This window comes from Ornithorhynchus anatinus, chromosome 4, assembly GCF_004115215.2.
Source record: "Ornithorhynchus anatinus isolate Pmale09 chromosome 4, mOrnAna1.pri.v4, whole genome shotgun sequence".
NCBI classification, from domain to species: domain Eukaryota; kingdom Metazoa; phylum Chordata; class Mammalia; order Monotremata; family Ornithorhynchidae; genus Ornithorhynchus; species Ornithorhynchus anatinus.
In genome coordinates this window covers 32619188-32646659 of record NC_041731.1, presented here as the reverse complement: position 1 = coordinate 32646659, position 27472 = coordinate 32619188, and the positions used below count along the sequence as shown (strand labels likewise).

Genomic DNA, 27472 nt, shown 5'->3' with positions numbered 1-27472 from the left:
TCTCGGCGCTTAGAACAGTCCTGGGCGGATAGTCAGCGTTTCAAAACGTACAATTATTAATTATTAATTATTATTATTATTATTGTCATGATTATTCCAACGACTACTGAAGGAAAGGCCCATTGAGGCAGCGCCCCCCCGAGGCCAGCAGCCGCACTGTAAGACGCCCGGACCGGCCAGGAGGGAAGTGGCGGACGGGGGCGTGGCCAGGGGAGGGGTTTGTCCAATGGGAGGCGAGGGTTGCGAGGTGGGCGTGGCCTCGAGGGGGACGTGGCCAATGGGAGACGAGGACGGTGAAGGGGGCGTGTCCAGCTCCGGCGCAGGCGCACAATCGTTTTCCAGGAGGCGGGAGCGGCGGGTGGAGGCGGCGCGCGGGCCGCGGCCCCTCCCCCCGTCCCCCTCTCCGGCCAATCACCATCCAGCGTGCCCGCCCCCCCGCCTCCCTCTGGACCAATCGGCGTGCGGCGCGGCTCCCCCCCGCTGCCCCCGCCCCCCGGCGGTTAGGCCGCTTCCGGTGTGCGGGGGCCTGAGGCGATGCGGGGGTCGTGAGGCGATGGGGGCGCGCGCGGGGCGGTGGTCGGGGCTGCTGGTGCGGGGCGGCCACACCGTGCTCAGCTGGGGGCTGACGCTCCTCCTCTTCCTGCACCGCACCGGTGAGGGCGCCTGAGCCGGACATTAATGATAATACTGTGGGGATTCGTTAAGGTCATGGGTTCGAATCCCCCCCCTTCCCCGCCCCTTGTCAGCTGTGTGACCTTGGGCAAGTCACTTCTCTGCGCCTCAGTTCCCTCATCTGGAAAATGGATTAACTCACCTGGGACCCCCTGAGTCCCCTGTCTCTCCCCCAGCGCTTAGCACAGTGCTCCGCCCAGAGCTTGACAAATACCAACATGATTATTATTGTTAAGCGCTTATTAGGTGCCAAGCGCTGTGGGGCTCCATCCCCATTTGAGAGAAGGGGGAACTGAGGCACCCAGCTGACCAGGGGCAGAGGCAGGATTCGAACCCATGACCTCGGACTCCCAAGCCCTGGCTCTTTCCACTGACTCACACTTTCTTCTGCCTTTTTCCCTCTCCCCTTCTCTCTTTCCCTCTCTCTTCTCTTCCTCCTCTTGCTTCTCTTCCTCTTCTTTCTCTCTCCCTCTCTTTCTTCCTCTCCTTTTTTCTCTTCTCTCCTTTCTTCTCCCTCCCTCTCTTCTCTCCCTTCTTCCCTTCCTTTTCCTCTCTCCTATCCCTCTTCTCTCCTTTTTCTCCCTCTCCTCTCTTCCTTCTCTTCTTTCTTCCCTTCCTTCTCTCCTTTCTTCTTCCTCCCTCTCTTCTCTTTCTTCCCTTCCTTCTCTCCTTTCTTCTTCCTCCCTCTCTTCTCTTTCTTCCCTTCCTTCTCTCCTTTCTTCTTCCTCCCTCTCTTCTCTTTCTTCCCTTCCTTCTCTCCTTTCTTCTCCCTCCCTCTCTTCTCTCCCTTCTTCCCTTCCTTTTCCTCTCTCCTATCCCTCTTCTCTCCTTTTTCTCCCTCTCCTCTCTTCCTTCTCTTCTTTCTTCCCTTCCTTCTCTCCTTTCTTCTTCCTCCCTCTCTTCTCTTTCTTCCCTTCCTTCTCTCCTTTCTTCTTCCTCCCTCTCTTCTCTTTCTTCCCTTCCTTCTCTCCTTTCTTCTTCCTCCCTCTCTTCTCTTTCTTCCCTTCCTTCTATTTTTCTTCCTCTCTCCTGTCCCTCTTTCTCCCTTTCTTCTCTCCCTTCTCTCCTTTCTTCCCTTCCTCTTCTCCTTGCTCCTCTTCCTTTTCTCCCTCCCTCTCTTCTCTTCCTCTCTCCTCTTTTCCTTCTCTCCTTTCTTCTCCCTCCCTCTCTTCTCTTTCTCTTCCTCTCTCCTGTCCCTCTTTCTCCCTTTCTTCTCTCCCTTCTCTCCTTTCTTCCCTTCCTCTTCTCCTTGCTCCTCTTCCTTTTCTCCCTCCCTCTCTTCTCTTCCTCTCTCCTCTTTTCTCTTCCTTCTCTCCTTTCTTCTCCCTCCCTCTCTTCTCTTTCTCTTCCTCTCTCCTGTCCCTCTTTCTCTCCTTTTTCTCCCTCTCTTCCTTCCCTTCCTCTTCTCCTTCTCTTCCTTTTCTTTCTCTCTCTCTTTCTTCCCTTCCTCTCTCTCTTCCTCTCTTCTGTCCCTCTTTCTCTCCTTTTTCTCCCTCGCTTCCTTCCCTTCCTCTTCTTTCTTCTCTTCCTTTTCTTTCTCCCTCCCTCTCTTTTCCTCTCTCCTTTTTTCTCTTCCTTCTCTCCTTTCTTCTCCCTCTCTTCCTTCCCTCCTTTCTTCTCTTCCTCTCTCCTATCCCTCTTTCTTCTCTCCTTTTTTCTCCCTCTCCTCTTCCTTCTCTCTCTTTTTCTTCTTTTCCTTCTCTCCCTCTGTCTTCTCTTCCTCTCTCCTTTTTTCTCCCTCTTCCTCTTCTTTCTCTCTCCTCCTTTCTCTCCCTCTCTCCTCCCTCTTCTCTTCCTTTCTCCTCCCCCTCCTACCTTCTCTCCCTCTCCTTCCTCTCCCTCCCTCCTTTCGTCTCTTCCTCCTTCCCTCTCTCCACCCCACCTCCCCGTCCGTCCGTCATCCCAAGGCAGGGCCCAGGGCAGGATCTGTCGAACAGGTCCCCCAGCCTCCTTCCCCGGGCCCAGTCCAGCTCTCTAGGCTCCTTTCACTCCCCCTTACCTTTTTCAGAGCTGCGGCAGCAGGAAGCTCACGGCGAGCTGTTGCAGCCCCTTCTCTTTGTGCTGCTGGTCCTGTGCTCCGTCCTGCTCTACTTTGCCGTCTCCCTCATGGACCCCGGCTACGTGGGCCCCGAACCCGCACCTCACGCCCAGGTAACCGGTCCTCGCCCCTGCCCGGCGGGGGGAAACGGAGGGACGGCTCTGGAGAGGGAAGGAGACCCCAGCCGGCGCCTGCCCGACCTCCTTAATGGCAACCGTGAGAAGCAATCTTGGAGCTGAGCTGTGAGGAAGCCACCAGCTCCTCCAAACCTGGGAAATCCTTCTGACCCCCCCTTAAACAGCTGAATTCCCTCATGGGCCAGCCCCGTAATACTCTCCCCGTACCTTCCACCCTTTCCCCTTCAGGACATCAGAACCCCCGTCATGGGTTCTAATCCTGGCTCCGCCGCTTGTCTGCTGTGTGACCTCAGGCAAATGACTTTGCTGGGCCTCCCTTACCTGTTCTGTAAAAGGGGGACTGAGACAGAGCCCCACGTGGAACAGGTGCTTGTAATAATAACTGTGGTATTTAAGCGCTTACTATGTGCCAAGCACTCTTCTAAGCACTGGGTCATCAGATTGTCCCACGTGGGGCTCCCAGTCTTAATCCCCATTTTCCAGATGAGGTAACTGAGGCAGAGAGAAGTTAAGTGGCGCAGTGCAAAGAGCATGGGCTTTGGAGTCAGGGCTCATGAGTTCAAATCCCAGCTCTGCGACTTGTCAGCTGTGTGACTGTGGGCAAGTCACTTCACTTCTCTGTGCCTCAGTTCCCTCATCTGTAAAATGGGGATTAAGACTGTGAGCCCCACGTGGGACAACCTGATTCCCCTGTGTCTACCCCAGCGCTTAGAACAGTGCTCTGCACATAGTAAGCGCTTAACAAATACCAACATTATTATTATTATTATTAAGTGACTTGCCCACAGTCACACAGCTGACAAGTGCCGGAGGCGGGATCAGAACCCACGACCTCTGACTCCCGAGCCCACGCTCTTGCCACTAAGCCACGCAGCTTGTATCCACCCCATTGCTTAGTACAGTGCTCAGCTCGTAGTAAACACTTAAATACCACAATTAGGATGATTCTAATTCCCCCCAGGCGAGCACCAGTGAGGAGCTGAAGGCTATGGTCCCCCAGAAGCCTCCAACCATCCACCTTCGCCGCTGTGGCTACTGTCTGCTAAAGGTTGGTGACTGGAGGGGTTGGTGAGGGAGGGAGCCAGGGAGCAGCTGCAGCCAGATTCAGTAGACAGCCAGGGCTTGAGGGTGAGGGTCCCTCTGCCCCCCAACCCCTTAGGGTGAGAGTGGGACTGCAGCAGACGTGGCCCCGGGGGAGCTGGGTTGACGGGGACCTCTCCGGTTCCCTCCCCAGCAGCCCCTGAGGGCCCGTCACTGCCGTTCCTGTAAGCGCTGCGTCCGCCGCTACGACCACCACTGCCCGTGGATCGAGAACTGCGTGGGCGAGCGCAACCACCCCCTCTTCGTCGCTTACCTCGCGCTGCAGCTGGTGGTCCTGGTTTGGGCCCTGCGCTTGGCGTGGTAGGAGCCGGGGGGTGGGGGGGGTTCTCCCCGTGGCCGTCTTGCCCTCCAGCGGGGAGGGGGCTGGGGCCGCGTCCAGCGGGGAGGGAGGAGGACCCAGCCCCCTCTCCTCCCGTCCCAGGTCCGGGATCAGCTTTGAGCAGCCCTGGGGCGCCTGGCTGCGGCACACCGGACTCCTGTTTGCCGCCTTCCTGCTGCTGGCCGTCTTCTCGGCCGTGGTGGCCCTGCTCCTGGCCTCCCATCTCTACCTGGTGTCCTGCGACACGACCACCTGGGAATTCATGTCCCCCCATCGCATCTCCTACCTCCGCCGCCGCAGCAGCAGCCCCTTCGATCGGGGCCTGCTCCGAAACCTAGGGCGCTTCTTCTGCGGCTGCGAGGCCGTGGCCTGGGAGATGCTGTACACCCCGGAGGACGGCGAGCCCGTCTAGATGCCGCATCCTGGGGCCAAAGGGGGAAGCACCGAGTGAGGGGGGACGGCCCCGGGGCCCGAGTGACTCCTCGGTGCCGGCTCACGCCTGAGGCTTGTGGCCTCCTCCATCCCTCCCTCCTGGGGCCGCACCAGCGGCCACAAGCGACCCCCCAGCTCCTCACGGAGGAGGATCAGGACCTGTCTGTGCCTCGGCACCTGGTTTCTCAGCCACCCGGGGCTGGTTTCGGAGGCCCCCAAAATCACCAGGCCTACAGCGGGAGGACCAGCAGACACAAAACACACCCACACGCACGCGTGCACGTTCTCCCGCCCGGAGTCGACCGGGGAGTCAGATTGGCTCGGGGGCTGGGGCCTGGAGTCCCGCTCCCTCAGTCTTTGACTCCTCGCCGGTGCAGCCAGCACAGACACGAGAAGGACGAGCAGAACACGGAGATTCAAGCTGGGCCCAGCGGAGGTTGGCGGGGGGCCTAGGGCTCTGGCCCCACTTAGCCAGCCATGTCCCTGGCCTGCTGCTGACCACACAAGCCGTCACCCCCAGACAGAAAAGACCTGCAGGGAAATGGAGCCAACCAGCCCTGCCCCTGATCTTGATGTCACTGCCCACCCCGGACACTCAACTCGGTGCAAGTTTACGTATTTAATAGTCCGAAAAGCAGGTGGATCGTTAAAAACCCCCTACAACAAGTGTCCGGTCGTGATCCTGGCACCACTTGCAGCCGTAAATACGCAATAAAGCCTGGGTGTGGGCAACCCCAGCACCAGGTGCCACGCTTCTTCCTACCCCTCCGTGCCACCTCAAGGGCATTCACGCAACCACACCCCTCCCGCTGCAGCCAAGGGGCTTGGAGCTGACGGGAGGCCAGACAGTTGGGTCCCAGGGTTGGGTCAACGGCGCAGAGACCGGAGATGGAAATGAGCGTGGGGACGGCAGGGGCCCCCGGGGCTTTCCTGGGACCGGGCCGGTGGGCCGGGCCTCTGGGGGCCTTCGGCAACCGGTGAAGCAGGAAGGGAACTCGGGGCTCAGTCAGCCCCGGCTGCGGGGCGGGGGGGTGGGGGTGGAGGGGAAGACAGACCCCGGCTCCCCTCAGGCCTCCAGGAAGCGGTCGGAGACGAAGTCGAAGCCCTGGAAGGCCGCCTGCTGGCGGGGGGTCAGGGGGCAGCGGGGGTTGGGGGGAGTCAGCGCCGGGGGAAGCACGGTGAACTCTCGGTCGAAGTGGCGCACGTCGGCCGGGCCCCGGAGCGGGGGCACGTAGGGAGGCTGGACCCGGCGGGCCAGCAAGGCGGCCCAGTCTGTCACCTGTGGAGACAAGAGGCCCCCCCCGGGAGAACGGCAGATAGTGGCCTCGGCCCGGCCTCATCCTGCTTTTCCCCCACCCTCACCCCTTGACCAGTCTGCCACCCGTGGGGGAGGCCCCTGGGGGAGCAGCAGACCTCGATCCAGTGCCTGGATCACCCTGCTCTCCCCCCCGGGCCCTCCCTTGCCCGGAGCCGGCACCGGAGTCCCCTAACAGCAGAAATCCGTGCCAGGGCCTTCAGGAGGCATGGCTGTCTTACCCTGAAGAAGGGCTGAACCTTGACCTCCTCCGCGTCACGCTCGCTTGCACCCAGGCGCTGCTTCGGGCACTTTTGGAGAAGCTGAAGGACAGGGGAGGGGGGTAGAGCCAAGTCAGATCATGGAGGCTCCCGTACCCACCCCAGGGGGGACGCTCAGGACGGGTGGGAAGCGCCGAGGAAGGAGAGGAATCGGTCAGTAGGCCAACGCTACAGGTGATTCTGGGTTGCCGTGACCCGGGGAGTTGTCAGTTGATGAGGGAAGACTTGGAGGCGGCAGGATTTTAGGAGGGCCTTGAAGGTGGGGAGACCTGGGATATGGCAGATAACTTGGGCAGGGAGGGAGATTCAGGCTAGGGCGACTGTGAGCGAGGAGGCAGAAGTGGGAGAGTTGAGAGTGAGGCAGCTGGAAAGTTGGGGTGGGTGGGCAGAGTCCGGCTGCGCCTGAACCGACCTCCCCCGTGGGCAGGGGAAGTGACGCGACAGCTGCAGCCCCCGGGGGCCGCACGGCAGGCACACGGGGACCCACAAGGGCAACGGGTGAGGCTTCGGGGGGTTGCGAGGATCAGGGCCGAGGTCTTTAGGGCGGCAGGCCTGGCCCCGGCAGCCCCATCCGCCCTCCGGGGCCCCGCTCCCACCTTGCAGATGAGTCCAAGTCCCTCCACCGACAGGAAGTGGGGGTAGGGTGCCTCCTCGTTGACGATGCTGTCAAACACCTCCTCCTCCGTGTCTCCGGGAAACGGGCACTGCCGGATGGGGAAAAGGGGCACTTCAGCGTGTGTAAGTGGGCGTTGGCGGGGGGGGGAGCATTGCTTCGGCATGACCCGCCCCTCCCACCTCACCCTCATCCCCTCGACGGATCGGGGAGGGAAGGGGGCAGAACCAGGCCGAGGTGAGGCGGGAGCCAAGGAAGTCTGACCCGGGTGGGGCTCACCTCTCCCACCAGCATCTCGTAGAGCAGGACCCCCAGCCCCCACCAGTCCACCGCCCTTGTGTAGGACTCGTCCGTCAGCACCTCGGGGGCCAGGAACTCCGGGGTGCCACAGAAAGTGCTGGTTCGATCGCCGAAGCCCATTCCTGCAGAGGCAGAATCGATCGACCGATCGATCGCTATTTACTGAGCATTTATTAGACGCAGAACACTGCACTGAGCATTAGCAGACATGTTTCCTGCCCATAACAGGCTTATAGTCTAGAGATCCCCATCAGTCCTGCCCTGCCTGGCTGCCCCTGGGCAACAGGCGGTTTTGCGCACTGATCTGGGGGGGTGGGGGGAGATGAGAGAGAACAGAGTGTGCGCCCAGGTCCAGGACACTGCCCACTGCCATCTGCTGCAGCCACCGTCAGGACAGCGTCGGTCTGCTGCCCCTCTCTGCGCCAGACAGCAGGATTGGGAAACGGGAGAAAGCTGCAGGTAGGTCCCGAGGGGTGAGTTGGGTTTCTTATGGTATTTGTTAAGCACTTACTACATTGCCAGGCACTGTTCTAAGCGTTGGGGTATATACAAGCAGCGTGGCTCAGTGGAAAGAGCCTGGGCTTTGGAGTCAGAGGTCATGAGTTCAAATCCCAGCTCTGCCACTTGTCAGCTGTGTGACTGTGGGCAAGTCACTTAACTTCTCTGTGCCTCAGTTCCCTCATCTGTAAAATGGGGGTGAAGACGGTGAGCCCCACATGGGACAAGCTGATTCCCCTGTGTCTACCCCAGCACTTAGAACAGTGCTCTGCACATAGTAAGCGCTTAACAAATACCAACATAATAATACAAGCTAATCAGGTTGGACACAGATGAAGTCCCACATGGGGCTCACAGCGATAATCCCCATTTTACAGATGAAGGAACCGAGGCATAGGGATATGAAGCGACTTACCCCAAGTCACACAGCAGACAAGTGGTGGAGCCAGGATTAGAACCCAGGCCCGGGCTCCACCCCCAGGCCATGCTGCTGCTTGACGGGGAGGAGCGGCCCCCCAGCTTTCCTGGGAGAGACCCCACATCCCTGGCTGCCCCCAGCGGCTCCCCCAGTGAAAGTTTGGGACCCCAGCGAAGGGCACAGTCTTGGGGTGGGTCTGGGGCCACTCACCCTCCTTGCACAGCCCAAAGTCGGCGATTTTGACAAAGCCCTGGGCATCCAGCAGCAGGTTATCCAGCTTCAGATCCCTGAGCGAGAGAAGCCGGGAGCGGGGTGGGGCAGGGCGGAGTGTGGCGGGGCAGGGTGGACAAGCGAGTGCAGCCCGCCGGGGAATGGGGGGATCCAGAGGCAAAGCCAAATGCAACCATAGATGGAGTGGGGAGTGGTCAATCAATCAATCATCAATCAATCAATGGGACTAGTGTGAGTGTGGGGCCCTTCCGGGAGTCTGTTCAACCTCCTCTCTGGGCCCACACGGGTTGGGAGCCCGGCCAAGCTCTGTCCACCCCCAGCCCACAGCCTGAAATAGCCACGAGCGTCCTCTCTGCCGCTGCCACGGGGACACGGGTGGGAGGGAGAAAGGGCCCAGTTCCCCAGGTTCGGACGGGGCCTGGGGATGGGTCCGGGGAGGTAGGCGGGGGAAACGGGCAAGGCAGGTGTGACGAGGCCCCCGGGGTTTCCCATCATGGTTCCTCAGCCCCTCACGTCCCAGCTCAGCCTACCTGTACACAATCCGCTTCTCATGCAGGAACTGTAGCCCTAACACCACACAGGCTGAGTAAAACCTACAGGGGAAGGCAGAGAGAGGGTTGGGGAGAGGACAGAGGGGTTGGGGAGAAGAGAGGACAGAGGGGTTGGGGAGAAGAGAGGACAGAGGGGTTGGGGAGCAGGGGAGGAAGGGAGAAGAAGGAAGGGAGAGAAGGAGGAGGGGAGAAAGGGAGGGAGGTTGGGTGCCATGGAGATTGGGCATGGGGTGGCCGGGAAGGGAGTGGTTGTCCGAGGGGCGGGCCCAGCAGAGCACCCACCGGGCATGGGGCTCAGGGAAGACATCGGCATGGATGCGCATCATCAGGTCCCCGCCAGGTGCAAACTCTGTGACGAAGCAGGCGTGGCTGGGCGTCTGGAAGCAGGCCAGTAGAGGCAGGAGGAAAGGGTGCCCGGCGAGGCCCACCACCTCCAGGATCCGCTTCTCACAGTGCAGGCTGCCAGGGGCGTGGCACAGATGGGAACATCAGTCTCAGATGATCTATGGGTACTGCCCAGAGGGCTCTGGGCTCGACTCCCAATGCCCCCCAGTCCCCCGCGCCCCCCAGCCTGCCGTGCTCTCGGTCCTTGGAGCACAGACTTACCTCTCCAGCTCATCCCGGCTCAGGATCTCTTGCTTCTTCAGGGCCTTAATGGCATAGTGTCGTCCCGTCCCCTTGGCCTGAACCAGGAGCACCTGGACGAAGGAGGATAGGATGCGACTGGAGCCCCACGCATCCCTCTCCCTGCCCCTTGCCGGGTCCCCCCCGACCCAGCTCACCTCGGAGGGAGCTTCGGGGAAAACCCTCCCTGCCACAAGCCTCTCCTTAAATGATTGGGACCCAACTAATTCCACAGTCTCTTGAGGCCTCAGTTTCCTCCTCCCCAAAACGAGGCTCAAGGTCGATGCAGATCCTCCAATTGATCGCCTTTATTGAGCACTCAACCGTGTGCAGGGTACACAGTGACCCTCCACCGCCCCCGACTCTCCCCGGCTCAGTGTTACCTTCCCAAAATGGCCCCGGCCCAAAACAGCCACAAAGCGGAAGTCCTGGAGCTGGGGGATTGTCCTGATGGGGGGGAGAGAAAATGGTGTCAGGAGCCCAGGTGCCCAGCTCACAAAATCAGGAGGTGACACATAGCCCTGCCCAGTTCCTGAATTCTGGGGGACGGAGGAAAGGGGAGGAGGAAGACCAGGGAGGAAGCGGCGGAGGGGGCGAGGAAGTGTGTCGGGGGAGGAGCGAGGAAGTGTGTGAGGGTGGGGGAGGGAGGGCGATGAGGAGGACAGATGGTCCCCGTGGCCCGGCCCGCCATCTGGAGCCTGGTTGGAGATCCTGCTGGGCCGGGCCAGGCTGAGCGTGCAGGGCTTTCCCTAGAGAAACCCTGGGGAAGGGTGGACCGACTACCAGTCAGCGGGAAGGAGGGCTACCCAGGGAGAGAGCTGCCTGGGTTCTGGGAGGATCTGAACTCAGACCCCAAGGCGGGGGGGCGCAACCAGGTGGGGCTACCTGCTGGGACAGGAGGTCGGGATCTGCCCCGCTCTGTGGCTACCCCTGCTGTTGCTCCCATCCTCCATGTGCGGGCGTTTGGTGCACTGTGGAGAGAGTGGGTGTGGAGAGTGACGGAACCCGGTCACCGGGATTTCCCGGGCCCCGGGAACCCCAACGGCGTCCGTCCCCGGCGAGCCGCGCCCTCACCGGAGAGTCCCCGGCGACCGGCTCCAGAGGCAGGAAGAGGCGTGGGGGCTTGGGCGGGGGGTCCTCCTCCTCCAGCGTCAGCGGGAAGGGGCTGTGAATCAGAGGATGGGGTCGGGGAGAGGCAGAGCGGACCCTCCTAGAGTTTCCCTCCCTCCATCCCATCCACCCAGCCTCCCACCCACAGGTAGACACTGCTGCAGGTAGAAACCTAGGAGCAGATGGACACCCCCTGAAGGGGCCTCTCCCAGCATTCAGTACCATGCTCTGCACACAGTAGGTGTTCAGTAAATACCACCCGATTGTCTGAGGGGAGGAGAGAGCAGAGGGAAGGGGAGAGGAGGTTGGCTGCGGCTCCCAAGTCCAGTCTCCAGAGGCTCGGGAGGACCTGCCCCATACCCACCTGCCAGCACTTACCTAGCAGAGGCAGGGGCAGAGGCGACCCGGGCTGCGGGAGCGTGGGCGGGGGTCCGACTGGGGGGGCTGAGAGTGCTGCTTGGAGAGCCACAGGGGGGCAACAAGCCCAACACCAGTCGCCCCCACGTGACAATGTTTATGTTCATCTGGGAGGCACGAAGGAAGTCCTGACCTGAGGGGGCCAGACACCCCAAGCTTGGAGCGGTGGGACCTCCGCCCTCCCACGGCCCCTCTCCAGCCCACCCCCCGAACCTCCCCAGACTCCCCCCGGCGCCACGCTACGTCTCCCCTCACCCCGCTGCTTGGAGAAGAAGATGCGCTTCTGCCTCTGTAGCCGGGGCCTCCGCTGGATAACGGGGTCACAGAACGTCACCTGGGCGACGGGGGCGAGGAAGGGGATGGTCACTCCGAGGGCAGCCCTCCCCGCGAGCTCCCCTCGCCCTGGGCTCGCTGTGGCCTCTGCGGGCACCTTGGCCAGGCCCTTGGGGTTGGGGTCCACGCTGTCTGGGGCCCAGAACCTCCTTCTGAGAATGAGGTGGCCCTTTTGGCCCTCAAAGCGGGGAGCAGCTTCTCCCAGCCTCTAGAAGGCCAGAAAAGTCCAGCTGCACCTACTGGCCTCCAGGGGAGTTTTACCCGCTCCCATCCCACTCCCATTTTGGGGTGTGGGAGACACGCGAGCTTGGGGAGCAGATGGGGCAAGGGGTGGGGAGTGGTGAAGGCAAGGAGGGGCCCACATGGGGTACAGTCACCTCAGCAAAGAGCAGGCCCTGGGGCTCTAGCGGCAGGTTCAGTCCGTGGCGTTCGTTGTCCAGGAAATCTTCCAGCCGCAGGAAGGTGACGGCACACAGCTCCCGCCAGTCCCGCCACTGCACCCCGATCTCCAGCTCGCGAGACTGCGGGGGGGGGGTGAGGAAGGACCCCAGTTGTAGGTGGACCCCCTGCCTCCCGGCCCTGGAATCCCCCCAAGTCGAGGGGGAGGTGGGGGCAAGGTGGGAGGGCTGTCCCATCCCATCCGGCTCTCCCCCTCCTACCTCACCTCGCTACTCCCCTATTACAACCCAGCCCCCACACTTTATTCCTCGTACACCAACCTACTCACTGAACCTCGATCTTGTCCATCTCACCTTCGACCCCTCGCCCGCGTCCTGCTTCTGGCCTGGAACGCCCTCCCTCTTCATATCCGACAGACCAGCGCTCTCCCCACCTTCAAAGCCTTATTCAAATCCCATCTTCTCTGAGAGGTCTTCAACTAAGCCCTCATCTCTACTCCCTCTCTCTTCTGTGTGGCCGCTCTGCTTGGATCTGTCCCTTTAAGTATTTGATATCCACCCCACCCTCAGTCCCACAGTATTTAGGTTCATAACCCTTTACCCTCCTATTTCCCCTTTCTGAAATTTAATGTCCGCCGCCCCTCTAGACCGTGGCTCGTTGTGGGCAAGGAACGTGCCTGTGTTTATTGTTCTACTGTACTCTCCCAAGCATTTAGTACAGTGCTCTGCAAACAGTAAGCGCTTAGTAAATACAATTGACTGACTTATGTATCTATACTCTATTTTCCCTATCTGAAATTCTAAAATCCCTCACCCTTCTGGACTATAAGATCCTCGAAGGCAAGAGACGTGTCTACCGTCTCTTGTACGGTACTCTCCCAAGTGCTTAGGACAGTGCTCTGCACGCAGGACACACTCGGTAAATACCATCGATTAATTCACTGATGGAGATGGAGTGGTGGGGGAAGGCGAGATGGGGAGGGTCTGGTGAGGACGGGAAGCAGGGTGAGGTGAGACAGGGTCAAGCGGGGAAGACGAGGATCCAACTTACCCTCTCCAAGGGGATCAGGAAGTTCTGGTCCCACCCCTGCTTGCTGACCGGCCCCCAGCCCGTCTGTCCGACCACACGGTTGTCTACCTTGAGCACCGCCAGGACCTCGTCTTGTTGGAGGGAATTATCGGGGCAAGGGTGAGTATGGAGGGGGCTGTCAGGGGGAGGGGGTGGATGGAGCGGGCTAGGGGTGGGGACGGATGGAGGACGGATTGGGTGGTGGCTGGGGGGGACTGTCAAAGGGCAGGCAAAGCAGGGAGTACGCCCTTCCCCCTCAGGTTGGCCGGGCCGGGGGCTGTCCCGCCCCACCCCCAGGCAGCTCTCTCACTGGCCAGCTCCTCATTCCGCGGTGGCTTGGCTCCTCGGCTCCAGGGCCGACTCTCTCCTGGGCTCCCCAGCACCGTGGCCACGCGGGACCGGCCTGGCACCGCCCTCAGCAGCTCCTGGCACCCGATCAGTCGCACCTCCAGGGTCCCTGCCGGGCATCCCGCCAACCCCAGGTCAGCCCTCGCCAGCCCAAACCGGGATCGCGTGCTCCGCCCCAGGAGTCCTGCGGCTTCCCTGCCTGGACCGAGTCGTTCCCCTGCTCTCCCGTCCCGATCCCCCCTGGCAGGGCCAGGGGCAGCTCTTTCTGTGGGGGGGCCCACAGGATCTAAGGGTCAGATGGGAACCATGGGGTTCCCTATTACTCTGCTTCGTGAACTTGGGCAAGTCACTTCACTTCTCTGGGCCTCAGTTACCTCATCTGTAAAATGGGGAGTAAGGCTGTGAGGCAGATGTGGAACAGGGACTGTGTCCGACCTGAGACTCTCATATCTACCCCAGTGCTTAGAACAGTGCGTGGCACATAGTAGGTGCTTAACACCACCTCTAGTTCTCCCTGCCCATCCTCACGACCGCCCTCTGCCCAGTCCCGGTCCGGAAAGGCGGCTTGGCCCGGGGTCGGCCCCTCACCACGTTGGGTCTCGCGTCCATCGTGAACCGGCTGGGGTGGGTACGTACCCGTAAGGGCTGTGGGCTTGCCGAGCGCCGAGGGGGAGCAGAGGCTCCCGAGAGTCCCTTCCCGCAACTCCCGGGACACGAGACTCCGCGTGGGGTGGGCGGCCGGCAGTTCGGCGGCCAGCCGCTCCAGGGACAGCCGGAGGAGGTCCAGCTTCTGGGAGGATTCGCGCAGCCGAGCCTGGGCCTGGGCAAGAGAAGGGGGCCTGCTGAGGCCCGACCTGGACACTGCCCCCTCCCCCGGGGTAGCGACTGGCCCTGCCTAGCCACCCAACCCTCCGGCCTAGGACCCGGAGACCAGAGCCGTTGTCTGAGAATCCCATCTCATCCCCCAGGCAGAGACCACTCCCCTCTCCCCACCTTAAACTGTCTGCTGGGAAAGGGGAGGTGGTCAGGGGCCCTGCCCCCTGGACCGTGAGAACCTGGAATCGCTGGAGAGAGGGGGCCAATGATGGTCAGGGGACCTGATTTGGGGAAGGAGCAGAGGCTTGTGAGGGAGAATCGGGGAAAGCTTCTGGAGGACAATCAGGTAAAGAAGCAGAAGCTTGTGGGGGACAAACAGGTAAAGAAGCAGAGGCTTGTCGGGGAGAATTAGGGAAAGGAGCAGAAGGTAGTGGGGGAGAATCTAGTAAAGGAGGAGAGATTTATTGGACACAATTAGAGAAAGAAGCAGAGGCTTGTAGGGGAGAATTGGGGAAAGGAACAGAGGCTTGTTGGAGAGAACTGGGGAGGGAAAAGAGCAGAGGAGAGAGGAGAACAGTGGGCAGGAGCTGGTAGGGCAGGTGACAGCAGAAGTGGAAGCGCCCAGAGCTCGAGGTGGGGTGCAGGGACAGGAGACCTCAGGGCTTCTGGGGTTCAACCCCCGAACGCTCTCCCCTGCCCTGTCCAGGTGTTACCTCGGCCAGCGCCTTGCGGTCCTGCAGCCTCCGCCCTCCCAGCAACTTCACCACGTTCTTGGCACCCTCGGCTACAGCCGCCTCGATGCGCAGCCGGTGTCTCAGCTCCTCCACACGCAGCTCCCCGCGCCCGGCCCTAGCTGGACGGGAGGAGGCCGGAGGGGAGGGGACGAAAGAGGAGGGAAGCGGGGGCAGGGGGGCCGAGCTGGAGTCAGCTCAGGGTCCGGGTCCCATCGGGGTCTGGGTCGGATCAGGGTCTGGTCAGCACCGGGTCGGGTTGGGGCGGGCCGGAGTCCAAGTCGGGTACGGTCAGAGGCCGGGTCAGGCGGGGGTCAGGGTCCAAGTTGGACCGGGTCAGCGTCCGTCCAGGAAACGGGTCGACGTCTGGGTCAGGTCGGATCAGCGTCTCTGTCGGGGGCAGCTGGGCTCTCACCCGCTGGCTCGGTGGCCTCCCCGGCTCCCAGCTTCCCAATCTGCATGCGCAGCAGCTCCACCTTCAGCTTGCTGTCCCCGAGCATCTGCTGGGCCGTGGCCACGAGCTTGCGTTCCTGGGGCCGGCGGCCGAGAGAAAGGCCCCATGGGACCGGTACTGACCGAGGAGAAACTGACCCCTGGCTCCCGGCCCCGGCTCGACCGGGCCTCAGATCTAAGGCTCCTGCACCCGGGGCACCCGTGATTCAGTTTCCCCCCCACCTCCGGAATTCAGCCACCCCCTCCGGAATTCAGCCACCCAGGAGAGAGCCCCCGGCGACCCAGCCCGGCCTCCCGGCTCAGCACGCGGCGGTGGAGGGCTCACCTTAGGGGTGCCGTTGGCGTACATCTGGATCATGTTCTCTGCACCCTGCTTCACCTTCAGTTCCACCTGCAGCTGCTTCCTCAGCGCCTCCACCCTCCGGGCCACCGGCTTCTCCTCCCAGCGGCAGGGATCTGGAGAGACGGCAGGACCTGGTAGAGAGACGGCGACCGGTCAGCCCCTGCCCTTCCACCTGGGGTGAGGTCCCTAGAGGCAGGGAAGGAGCCCAGCATGGCCCCTTCCAGCCGGGCAAGGAACTTATCTGTTTACCATTACGCGGTGCTCTCCCAAGCGCTTAATCCAGTGTTCCACACACAATAAGCGCTCAATAAATACGACTGAATGAATGACTGGAGAATGAGGGAGTGAGAATGTCTGGCATGCCAGTTCAGTTCTTCCCGCCACCACCGGCACCATCTCCCTGCCAGGGCCTCTTCCTTCCTGGGCCCTGGCCACCCCACCCCGAGCCTTCCTCCCTGGCCTGAGCCGACGGGTCCGGGTCCCCCTCCCACCTCACACAAGCCCGCCCTCCCCACCCCCACCCCAGGCCCCGCTTCCTCCTCTCCCTCCGCAGGCCCCGGACACCCACCGTCCCGGTTCTCGGCCCGGTCGGGCAGCAGGATGCGGGCGTTGAGCTCCCGTAGGCTCCAGTGCAGCTGCTCCAGCTTGCGGTTGGAGGAGCGGAGGAGTCGCTCCACGTGGCCCAGGTGGTGCCGGTCGGTGGCGGCCTTCCGCAGGTTCTCGGCGCCCTCCTTGATCTTCAGCTCCTTCTGGATGGCCCTGCGGATCAGCTCCTTCTCGTCCTCCAGACGCTGTTGGAAGCCCGGATCCAGGAGGCGCTCCCCGGCCCCCAGCTCCAGCAGGCAGCTCTCCTGGGATGGGGGCAGGACAGGGGATGGCTCAGCCGGACACAGGAGGCCCAGGGCTGCCCCTCTCTGCCCACCTCCCCATCCACCTCAGGTTCCCAGGCTGGTCATTGGACTGGAAGGGGGTTTGGGTATTGTGGTATTTATTAGGTACTTACTATGCGCCAGGTACTGTTGTAAGCACTAGGGTAGATACAAGGTTGTCAGGTTGGTCACAGTCCCTGTCCCACATGATAATAATAATAATAATAATGATGATGGTATTTGTTAAGCACTTACTATGTGCCAAGCACTGTTCTAAGCGCCGGGATAGATACAAGGTAATCAGGTTGTCCCATGTAGGGCTCACAGTCTTAATGCCCATTTTACAGATGAGGGAACTGAGGTGCGGAGATGTGAAAGTGACTTGCCCAAGGTCGCACAGGAGACAAGTGGCAGAGCTGGGATTAGAACCCAGGTCCTTCTGACTCCCAGGCCCATGCTCCATCCATTAGGGCACACTGCTGCTTCTAGGGGCAGGGGTCGCATCACATCATCCATCCCCCTGCCTCCAAGGACCTCCCCTCTCTAGACTGTAAGCTCGTTGCGGGCAAGGAATGTGTCCATTTATTGTTATATTGTACTCTCCCATGCGCTTAGTACAATCCTCTTCACACAGTAAGCGATGGGCAGAACCAGAAACAAGTAGACTTTGTTGGGTACTTTCATTCATTTATTCAATCATATTTATTGAATGCTTACTGTGTGCAGAGCACTGTACTAAGCGCTTGGGAAGTACAATTCAGCAATAGAGAGAGACAATCCCTGCCCACAAGGGGCTTTCAGTCTAGAAGTGGGGAGACAGACATCAAAACAAGTAAAACAAGTTATTTATGGTGAGCTTCTTGAGGGCCAGGGACCATGTCTAATTTTACCTGAACATTTTTCCCTCAGCGCTTAGTACAGTGCTCTGCACAAAGCAGGCGCTTAGCAAGTACTGTTCTCCAAACTACTTTGGTACCCCCAGTAGCTCTCAGTTCGGATTTCTCCAAGGAGGCACCGACGGGACCAGACCCTCCCCCATGGCCCTACCTTCCCAGCGGGGGCCAGTCCAACAGCTCCATCTGCCCTCACGACAAGCCACCCAGAAGGAACTCCCTAAGGGGCCGGGGAGCCAGGACTCCTGGGTCCCAAACTCCCAAGGTGGGCAGGGTCATCCACTCCGGTCCCCTCCCTCCAGGCTGGTTATATGGAAACTCTTTTTCTATGGCACCCAGAGAGGAAACAACACCGTCTCCCAGGGTTTTCTCTTTCTTCTAGGGCTAATCTGCCTCAGAGTGTAAGAACCACATTCCATCAGGCTGTAATTTTATCCCTGATTTCTCAGTTTCCCTCTTGTCCCACAGGACCTGCCCCCAGTCTCTTCCTGGAACTTTTTTTTTTAATGGTATCTATTAAGCATTTATTATGTGCCAGGCATGGTACTAAGCGTGGGGTAGATCCAAGCTAATCATGGTCCAAGTCCCACATGGGGCTCACAGTCTTAATCCCCATTTTATGGATAAGGTAACTGACACACAGAGAAGTGAAGTGACTTGCCCAAGGTCACACAGCTGACAAGGGGTGGAGTCGGGATCAGGATCCAGATCCTTCTGACTTCTGGACCCACTCGGAGCTTGGGAATAGGCTCCGCCCTTCAGCCCTCGTGCCTTGCCCCGCTTCCTCATTACTGGGAGGAGGGGGTGGGGGGCTGGGGCAGGGAGACCTCAGCCCCGCCATCTGGAGCCCCCCTGACCCGAGTCCGGGCCCCAACCCCCAGAGTTGAGTGGCCCTCACAAATGCATGTGATCTTGCACACTGGATGTGATCCCTATTTTGCTAAAAAGAAAAAAAAAAACCCAACCCATTTCCAATAGCCTTACCCCAGAGGGCGGAGTCCAGTTGGGAGCCAGGCTCAGCCAGACAGAAAAACCACTAAATCCCTCAGGGTTTGGCTCAGAGCCCTGAGGGTTCCACCCCACCCCACCTCTGCCCCGGGTCTGGTCCGGGGCCCTGCAGGCGTTCTGGTGGGTTGGGGCAGCCCGGCTCCTCAGCCCCAGGCAGTTTTACCCCCTGCCCCCACCGTGAGCCCGATGTGAGCCCCACCGGGAGGACCATTGGCATCTGTGGCTCCCAAAACCTAGGTTGCTCTAGGTTGACGAGGCTAGGCTGTAAGCCAAAGCACCTGCATCCCATTCCCCTAGATAGGACCACTTGTTCTGAAAGCCATCAGCTGAGGAAGCCCCTCCAACCTTCTCTGGGACCACTCCCACTGAGCTGATGGAAAAGGGCCTTTCCCAATAGTGACCTCCCTCAGGCACCAGGGAGAGGTCATCGGGGCCATCCCTCAGCCTCCAGGCTGACTGCTCCCACAGTGGAGGGCGGGGCAAAGGGTGTCCCTTTGGATCTCCAAGGACGATGGGCATTCCCCCCACCCAGGGCTCGTGCTGAACACCAGGGCGGCTCTGAAGTCTACCCCAAATCCCTCCTGCTGTAGTTGGAAGTCATTTTGTCTCATCCCGCCTTGAGCAGGGCAGGAACTGCTCTGCACCTCAGGGCCGAACTTGCTCCCAGACTCCGGGCTGCGATTCTCCTGCCGCCCAGCCACCTCCTCTCCTGGACCCCAAGACGGGAGTTGAAGAGGATGTTGTTCCAGGAGGAACAGTGGCCTGTCTGGGCAACTTTGCAGGGGGTGAAGGGCGAGATAACCCAAGAGCCCTGACCCTCAGCTCCCCCCAGGAGCAGCAACTGGTCTCTTGGCAGTCCATTTCTGTCTCCCTCCGTCCCAGGTGCCTTCCCTACACTTGGGCCCTTCTCTGCTCTAGGCGAGGAAGGCCAAGGCTCTGGGAAGGTCCTCAGCCCTCGCCCGCCACCCGGACCATTCCCAAGACTCGGTGACTCCATTTCCGCTGGGGCCTCAGCGGTCTCCATTCTCTGGCCTGGAGGGGAGAGGGGAGCGGAGGCTCCTGCCCCTCCCGGCCTCTCCTTCCACGGTCAGAGGACTGGGGCCCAAGCTAGGGGCGGGGGCCTGAGCTGCTCAGGAAATCCTCACCCGGTCTGCAAGGACAGGCCAGGCGCCAAGCTCCTGAGCAAACAAAGATCCCATGGAGCTGGGGGCCCGGGCGCCGGGGTCCTGAGTCACCCCACCCGGCAGGAGCGCGCCGGGCCAGGAAATCGGAAAATGTGTACAAGTCACCACTGGAAAACCGTCCCCACCAAGGGGAGCCAAGGAGAGCGGGGCTCTGTGTGTGTAAATAGGTGGGGGATGTGAAGGGGGGAGACAAACTGAGGGCACCCAGACTTCACCAGGACCCTGAGGGTCGTCAGGTGAGGGGCTGGAGTCTGGGGGTCCCTTTGAAGGTGGGGGGCTCTGGTCTTCACTTCCAGCCGGAGCTCTGAGGCTGGACTGAGCAGGGCGCGTGCCCGGCTCAGAGTCCGCGGAGGCGATGGGGGAAATGAGGATGGAGAGGAATGGGGAAGAAGGCACGGAGGAGTGGGGATGGGACACTGAGGCAAGGGGAGCACATAGAGGGGGAGAAAGTGGGATATGGAGCGGGGCATTCAGTCTGGGCCCATTTCTGCCCCCACTAACCAGCTGAGGGGTCCCACAGGAGGAGTGCGTTGAGGTGGGGAGACGGATCCAGAATCCCTGGCCCCTGGCCCCTCCTACTTAATGGTGGAGGGGCAGGGCCGGTCAAAGATGGGTAGCTGAGAATTGGGGGGAGGGGGATCAAAGATGGGGGACAGACTGGGAGGGTCAAAGATGGGGGATTTGGATTGGGGGGAATCAAAGATGGGGGGCTCGGGCTGGAGGGTCAAAGATGGGGGGTTCGGACCGAGGGGTCAAAGATGGGGGGGCTTGGGCTGGAAGGTCAAAGATAGGGGGCTTGAGCTGGAGGGTCGAAGATGGGGGATTCGGACCAAAGATGGGGGTCTCGAGCTGGGGAGAATCTAAGATGGAGGTCTCCGGGTGAGGGGCTCGAAGATGGGGGGGAGGAGTTGGAGCGGAGGGTCAAAGATGGGGGTCTCGGACCTGGGGGGAGGTCAAAGATGGGAGCTTGGACGTGGGGGGAAGGGGTCAGAGATGGCGACCTCGGATTCGGGGTATCAAAGATGGGGAGTTGGAACTGGGGCTCGGAGGAAAAGGACCCCAGACCCCGGCCGGCCGCCCTCCCATCTCCTCCCCCGGGGGGCGACCCCCCAGATCCCGGCAGGCCGCCCCACCCCGCCCGCAGCTCACCTGCCGGGGCTCTCCCATGGCCGCCGCCTCGCTCTGCTGCCCAGCCGGCCTGCCCTTCCTCCTCCTCCTCCTCCTCCTCCTCCTGGCCCCGTCCTGGGGGTGGGCGGTGGGCGGGGAGCGGGTCTGGTGGCAGGCCGGCCCGGAGGGCCCGACTCCTACAACTCCACTTTTCAACTTGAAAGTTCCCGGGAAGCGGCAGCAGGGCCGGGCAGGGCAAGGGTGGGCAGTACCGACCCCGGACACGCCCATCACCCCTTCTCCCTCCCCCAGCCCCACTCCCTTTCTCACCCTGCCCCCAGCTCCACCCCCTCTCCCGCCCCCCAGACCCACCCCCTGTCTCTCCCCCCACCCCTAGCCTCACCCCCGTCTTTCCCCCCACCCCCAGCCTCACCCCCCTCTCTCCCCCCTACCCCCAACCTCACCCCCTCTCTCTCCCCCAGCCCCAGTCTCTCCCCCCACCCCCAGCCTCACCCCCGTCTTTCCCCCCACCCCTTCTCCCTTCCCCAGCCCTTCCCCCTGCCTCTGCCCACCCCCCCGACCCCAGATCACCCCCTCACCCAGCCCCAGCCTCACCCCGTCTCTCTCTCAGCCCCAGCCCCACCCCCAGTCCTCCCCCTTCCCCAGCCCCTGCCCCCCGATCTCCCACCGACCCCCGATCTCCCAACCTCAGCCTCGCACCCTAAATCCTGGCCGAGGCTCCCCACTACTCTGCGGCCATCAGCTCGGTCCCCGAAGGGAGAAGTAGGGCCCAGCTCCTCTAGTTGGTCACTCCGTCCTAGTTATTGAGCGCTTACCCTGTGCAGAGCACTCTACTAAGCGCTTGGGAGAGCACAACGTAACAATAAACAGATACATTCCCTGCCCGCAACAAGCTTCTGGCCTAGAGGGAGAGACAGACATTAACATAAAACAAGAAATACAAGAAATTACAGATGTGGACAGAAGTGCTGTGAGGCTGGGGGGGGATGAATAAAGGGAGCAAGTCAGGGTGATGCGGAAGGGACTGTGAGCCAGTTGTTGGGTAGTAATTGTTTCTGTTGCTGAATTGTACTTTCCAAACGCTTAGTACAGTGTTCTGCACACAGTAAGCGCTCAGTAAAGACAACTGAATGAATGGAGTGGGAGAAGAGGAAAGGAGGGCTTAGTCGGGGAAGGTCTCTTGGAGGAGATGGGCCTTCAATAAGAACTCACTGTGGGCTGGGTATGTGTCTAATGTTATATTGTACTCTCCCAAGAGCTTAGTAAAGTGCTTTGCACACAGTAAGTGCTCAATAAATACGACTAATAATAATAATGTAATAATAATGTGGTGAGCCCACAACAAGCTGTCTTATTAGTGAAGCAGCGTGGCGCAGTGAAAAGAGCATGGGCTTTGGAGTCAGGGCTCATGAATTCGAATCCCAGCTCTGCCACTTGTCAGCTGTGTGACTGTGGGCAAGTCACTTCACTTCTCTGTGCCTCAGTTCCCTCATCTGTAAAATGGGGATTAAGACTGTGAGCCCCACGTGGGACAACCTGATTCCCCTGTGTTTACCCCAGCGCTTAGAACAGTGCTCTGCACATAGTAAGCGCTTAACAAATACCAACATTATTATTATTATTATTAGTGACTTTGTGATCACATGAACAACCAGGTAGACCCTGGCAAAGGCACTGATGGGCGCTACCTGAGACAGATGATTAGAGAAGCAGCATGGCTTAGTGGGAAGAGCCTGTGCTTGTGGGTTCTAATCCCTCCTCCATCACTTATCAGCTGTGTGGCTTTGGGCAAATCACTTAACTTCTCTGTGCCTAAGTTGTCTCAGCTGTAAAATGGGGATGAAGACTGTGAGCCCCACGTGGGATAACCTAATTACCTTGTATCTACCCCAGCAGGTACCTGTTTTGCTTTGCGGTCTGTCTCCCCTGTTTAGACTGTGAGCCCGTTGTTGGGTAGGGATTGTGTCTATCTGTTGCCGAATTGTTCTTTCCAAGCGCTTAGTACAGTGCTCTGCACACAGTAAGCACTCATCACCTCCCCTCAGCTATGCCCCCTTTCCCCTCTGCTCTTCCCCCTCTCCCTTCCCCTCAGCACTGTGCTCATTTGTATAGATTTTTATTACCCCATTTATTTTAATGAGGTGTCCATCCCCGTGATTCTACTTATCGTGATTAAGTTGTCTTGTTTTTGTCCATCTCCCCCAATTAGACTGTGAGCCCGTCAATGGGCAGGGATGGTCTCCTTTGCCAAATTGTCCATTCCAAGCGCTTAGTCCAGTGCTCTGCACATAGTAAGCGCTCAATAAATACTACTGAATGAATGCATAAATACTTTTGAATGCACGAAGAGTGCTTGGCACATAGTAAGGCCTTAGCAAATACCATCATCCTCATCATCATCGCTGACCTGTGGGGGCGGAGCACGGAGGGAGGCGAGGCCTTCTCTCCCTATTCTACCCGGTAACGGATCTGGGCCAATCAATGACTGCCACGTAAGCCACGGCTGCGACCCTCCCTCCCCACCAAGGCGGCTAGAAGGCGGTCGTTTTAAATGGCCGGGAGCAGCACCTGAAGCAGAAGTAAAAGAGGAAAGCGCAGGTAGAGAGCAAGCAAGAGGCAGAAACATGCGGAGAAAAGCAGGAGTAGAATTCGAGAGAGAAGAAGCATCTGGCAGAAGGGGCTGCCTTGACCTGCAGATTAGTAGTGGACCTTTGGTGGAGTGGAGTGAGCGTGGGTCACTCCCTTGAGCCACCAGGCCAGGCTGCTTCCTCTACCATATATGTGTGTCTCTCCGGAGCTTGTTCTTCCCCCGTCTCCCTTCAAGAGGATGAATATCCTCCGGGTCAAGCTGCTGCCCCTCCATGCCCTTTCCCCAGAGAATAATAATGTTGGTATTTGTTAAGCGCTTACTATGTGCAGAGCACTGTTCTAAGCGCTGGGGGAGACTCAGGGGAATCAGGTTGTCCCACGTGGGGCTTACAGTCTTAATCCCCATTTTACAGATGAGGTCACTGAGGCCCAGAGAAGTGAAGTGACTTGCCCACAGTCACACAGCTGACAAGTGGCAGAGCAGGGATTCGAACCCATGACCTCTGACTCCAAAGCCCGGGATCTTTCCACTGCAGCGTGGCCTAGTGGATAGAGCATGAACCTGGGAGGCAGAAGGATTTGGGCTCTAATTATTCATTCATTCAATTGCTATTGTTTTAATGAGGTGTTCATCCCCTTGATTCTATTTATTACTATTGTTCTTGTCTGTCTGTCTCCCCCGATTAGACTGTAAGCCCGTCCAAGGGCAGGGACTGTCTCTATCTGCTACCGATTTGTACATTCCAAGCGCTTAGTATAGTGCTCTGCACATAGTAAGCGCTCAATAAAAAAATACTATTTATTGAGCACTTACTATGTGCAGAGCACTGGACTAAGCTCTTGGACTGTAACAATTGGGCAACAGATCGAGACCAACCCTGCCCAACGACGGGCTCACAATTTAAACGGGGGAAACAGCCAGCAAAGCAGAACAGAACAAAACAAAACCAGGCAACATCATCAAGATAAATAGAATCAAGGAGATATACACCTCATTAACCAAATTAATAGGGGCATAAATAATATATACCAATGAGCACAGTGTTGAGGGGAAGGGAGGTGACTCAGTCTGGGCCCGGCTTTTCCGGGCTCCACCGGTTGTGTGCTGGGTCACCTCGGGCAAGTCACTTCACTGGGCCTCAGTTCCCTCATATGTAAAATGGGGATACAGCCTGAGCGCCCCAGGTGGGACATGGACTGTGTCCAAGCTGATTAACCTGCCTCTACCCCAGCGCTTAGCACAGTGACTATGCGGTGCTTAAATATCCCCCTGCCACCCATATGCACATGTGTGTGTACATGTATAAAATATACACACACATATATAAAATATATATGTATATTTCTGTTTTCTCCACAGAGCTCCACTCCAGAGGTGGCTGCAGGGCAGTGGCCGTGGAGGAGGTGGCAGAGCTGAGGAGACAGTGCCACCTCCCGGATACCTGGAGGAAGAGCTGCAGGAAGGGATTTGCCCCTCGAATCCAGGGCCCAGGACAAGTACGAGAAGCCTCAAAATAAATACAACCCTCCCCCCAAAAGACCCAGGTGGGAATTGCTCCATTAGAAACCTTTACGGCCTTGCCTTCCAGTCCTCAGTCCAGAGGGAAAGATTTGACTTGCATGCTGTGGCCGGCAACCTACACCATTCAACCCGGGGTAATCCTGGCTCCCAAAGGCTTATTATTATTATTAATAACCATAATAATAGTAAAGTGTTTGTTTTGTGCCAAGAACTGGGATAGATGCAAGACGGTCAGGTCCAACTCAGTTTCTGTCCCTCAGGGGGCTCACAGTCCAAGTAGGAAGAAGAGGTGTCTAGCCTCCATTTTACAGATTAGCAAACTAAGACTAATTTGCGAAGTCAGTGAAGTGACTTGCCGAAGGTCACACAACAGGCAGGTGGCGGGTCTGGGATTAGAACTCAGGTGTTCTGACTTCCAGGCCTGTGCTCTCCCCAATGGGCCACGCTGCTGCTTCTTGGCTAGTAATGGGGGTGAAGCAGGCAGGGGCAGGAGAGCATAATAAAGCATAATTGCCCCCTCCTATCTCACCTGGCTACTCTCCTACAACAACCCAGCCCGCACACATCACTCCTCTAATGCTAACCTTCTCACTGTACCTCAATCTCGGCTATCTCCCTGCTGACCTCTCACTCACATCCAGCCTCTGGCCTGGAAGGCCTTCTCTCCTCCTATCCGAAAGATAATTGCTCTCCCCCTCTTCAAAACCATGTTGAAGGCCCATCTCCTCCAGGAGGCCTTCCCTAAACTTCCTTTCCTGTTCTCTCACTCCCTTCGGCATCACCCTGACTTGCTTCCTTTATTCATCCCCCCCTCCCAGCCCCACAGCACTAATGTCCATATCTGTAATTGATTTATGTATATTAATGTCTGACTCCCCCTCTAGACTGTGAGCTCATTATGGGCCGGGAATGTGTCTGTTATATTGTGGTGTTGTACTCTCCCAAGAGCTTGGAACAGTGCTTTGCACACAGTAAGTGCTCAATAAGTACAACGGAATACATGAATGTTGTATTGGACTCTCCCAAGCACTTACTATATACAGAGCACTGGTACTAAGTGCTCAATAAATGACTGATGAATAACCAACATTTCTTGGCTCTGGAAACCCTCCCCCTCCACTCGCCACCACCAGAAACCACCCTCCCTTCCTCACAAGGAGCTTAGAGAGCTAAAACTTCCTTCATCAAACTTCCTGTCCTTCTTCCAGTTCACACTTTCCAACCCCAGTCAAGGGCATCTATCCCCCTGTAGTCTCTAAGCTCACTGTGGGTAGGGAACGTGTCTACCAACTCTGTGATATCTTACTCCCCCAAATGCTTAGTAGAGTGCTCTTTACACAGTAGGTGCTTAATAAATAGTCATTTGAGCATCTGAGTGCAAAGCATGGTACTCATTTTATACTGTTGGAAGAGCACAACAAAAGCCAGGCGCACGTTCCCTGTCCCAGAGGAAACTATAGTCGAAGCGGGGAGGCCGGCAAAAGTCTTTTCCAAATCTGGCAGGGGGAGCAGAATGAAGAACAAGGAAATAAGTGACAGCAGTAGAGATGTCAGGATGAAAAAGATGAATAATTGAGTATTCAGTACAGTGCTGTGCACACAGTAAGTGGTTGATTAATACAACTGAATGAATATTCAAATACATATATACCTAAGTGTGGAAGCTAGGAATAATAATAATAATAATTGTGGTATTTGTTATTAATAATCATGGTATTTGTAAGCACTTACTATGTGCCAAGCACTGTTCTAAGCACTGGGGTAGATACAAAGCAATCAGGTTGGACACCATCCCTGTCTCACATGAGGCTAACAGTCTTCATTCATTCATTCATATTTATTGAGCGCTTACTGTGTGCAGAGCACTGTACTAAACACTTGGAAAGTACAATTCAACAACAAATAGAGACCATCCCTACCCAACAACAGGCTCACAGTCTAGAAGGGGGGAGAAAGACATCAAAACAAGTAAACCAGCATCAGTAGCACCAATACAAATAAATAGAATGATAGATATTTGCACATCATTAATAAAATAAATAGAATAATAAATGTGTACATATATACACAAGTGCTGTGGGGAGAGGGGTAGAGCAGAGGGAAGGAGTCGAGGCGATGGTGTGGGAAGGAGGAGCAGAGGAAAAGGGGGGCTTAGTTTGGGAAGGCCTCCTTAGTCTGGGACAGCTGAGGAAACTGAGGCACAGAAAAGTGAAGTGACTTGCCCAAGCTCACCCAGCAGACAAGTGGCAGAGCCAGGACTAGAGCCCAGATCCTTCTGTCTCCCAGGCCCGTGCTCTAGCCACTAGGCCATGCTGCATGAGCGTGGCTTTTGGGTTGATGTGACTCAGGCGTTGTGAATACGTAAAGGAAGACTTCCTGGAGGAGGTGGGACTTTAGAATTTTGCAAATGGAGAGAGCTGGGATCTGTCGGACTTGGAAGTGGGGAAACAAGGTGAGCGAAGAAGAGACGGGGGCAGAAGAATGGAGAGGTAAGATGTGAGTGTGGAAGGAGTGAAGAGACTGGGATGGAGGGCAGCTGATGAGGAGAGCTGATTTTTAAGGTGGAGAGAAATGGCGGAGCTTTGAAGCCAATTGTTTTCGCTTGAAGTGGAGAAAAAGGGGTAGCCGGCGGCGGGAGAGGGTATGTTCAGACATATTTTCTGGAAGCTCTCTCTCTCTTTTTTTTTAATGGTATCTCTTAAGCGCTTACTGTGTGTCAAACACTGTTCTAAACTGGGGTAGAAGCATTCGT

The 27472-nt window shown here is 58.3% G+C and overlaps 2 protein-coding genes across 3 annotated transcripts; one reads left to right on the top strand and one right to left on the bottom strand.

Annotated features, from left to right (window-relative positions):
• The first annotated feature begins 371 nt into the window (after positions 1-371).
• ZDHHC12 (zinc finger DHHC-type palmitoyltransferase 12) lies at positions 372-5436 on the top strand. Of its 2 annotated transcripts, none has more exons than XM_029063694.2 (5): positions 372-653; positions 2681-2823; positions 3809-3895; positions 4085-4248; positions 4370-5436. In XM_029063694.2, the coding sequence occupies exons 1-5, from the start codon at positions 554-556 to the stop codon at positions 4677-4679; spliced, it is 804 nt and encodes a 267-aa protein (XP_028919527.1). In that variant the 5' UTR covers positions 372-553; the 3' UTR covers positions 4680-5436. The 2 variants fall into 2 exon arrangements, with proteins under 2 accessions (XP_028919527.1, XP_028919526.1); XM_029063693.2 differs by having other exon boundaries at positions 376-653; positions 4082-4248.
• On the bottom strand, positions 5306-20850 carry PKN3 (protein kinase N3). The gene is made up of 22 exons (XM_029063692.2): positions 20631-20850; positions 16096-16378; positions 15510-15658; positions 15147-15261; positions 14714-14853; positions 13821-14004; positions 13147-13293; positions 12819-12928; positions 11747-11890; positions 11292-11370; positions 10998-11169; positions 10584-10674; positions 10395-10480; positions 9893-9956; positions 9492-9583; positions 9168-9344; positions 8865-8927; positions 8314-8390; positions 7167-7309; positions 6871-6978; positions 6236-6316; positions 5306-5978 (listed from the first exon to the last, which is right to left on the bottom strand). Exons 1-22 carry the CDS (start codon positions 20646-20648, stop codon positions 5766-5768), a joined length of 2736 nt encoding a protein of 911 aa, XP_028919525.1. The 5' UTR covers positions 20649-20850; the 3' UTR covers positions 5306-5765.
• Positions 20851-27472: the final 6622 nt, after the last annotated feature.

Bases quoted from the DNA above. Each gene is read 5' to 3' on its own strand.
- ZDHHC12 (XM_029063693.2), top strand. From the start codon at position 554: ATGGGGGCGCGCGCGGGGCGGTGGTCGGGGCTGCTGGTGCGGGGCGGC. The intron at 654-2,680 runs GTGAGGGCGCCT...TACCTTTTTCAG, and splicing joins CCTCTTCCTGCACCGCACCG to AGCTGCGGCAGCAGGAAGCT. The intron at 3,896-4,081 runs GTTGGTGACTGG...TTCCCTCCCCAG, and splicing joins GTGGCTACTGTCTGCTAAAG to CAGCCCCTGAGGGCCCGTCA.
- PKN3 (XM_029063692.2), bottom strand. The intron at 13,294-13,820 runs GTACGTACCCAC...GATGCCCGGCAG, and splicing joins CAAGCCCACAGCCCTTACGG to GGACCCTGGAGGTGCGACTG. The intron at 9,345-9,491 runs GTAAGTCTGTGC...CGCCCCTGGCAG, and splicing joins AGCCGGGATGAGCTGGAGAG to CCTGCACTGTGAGAAGCGGA.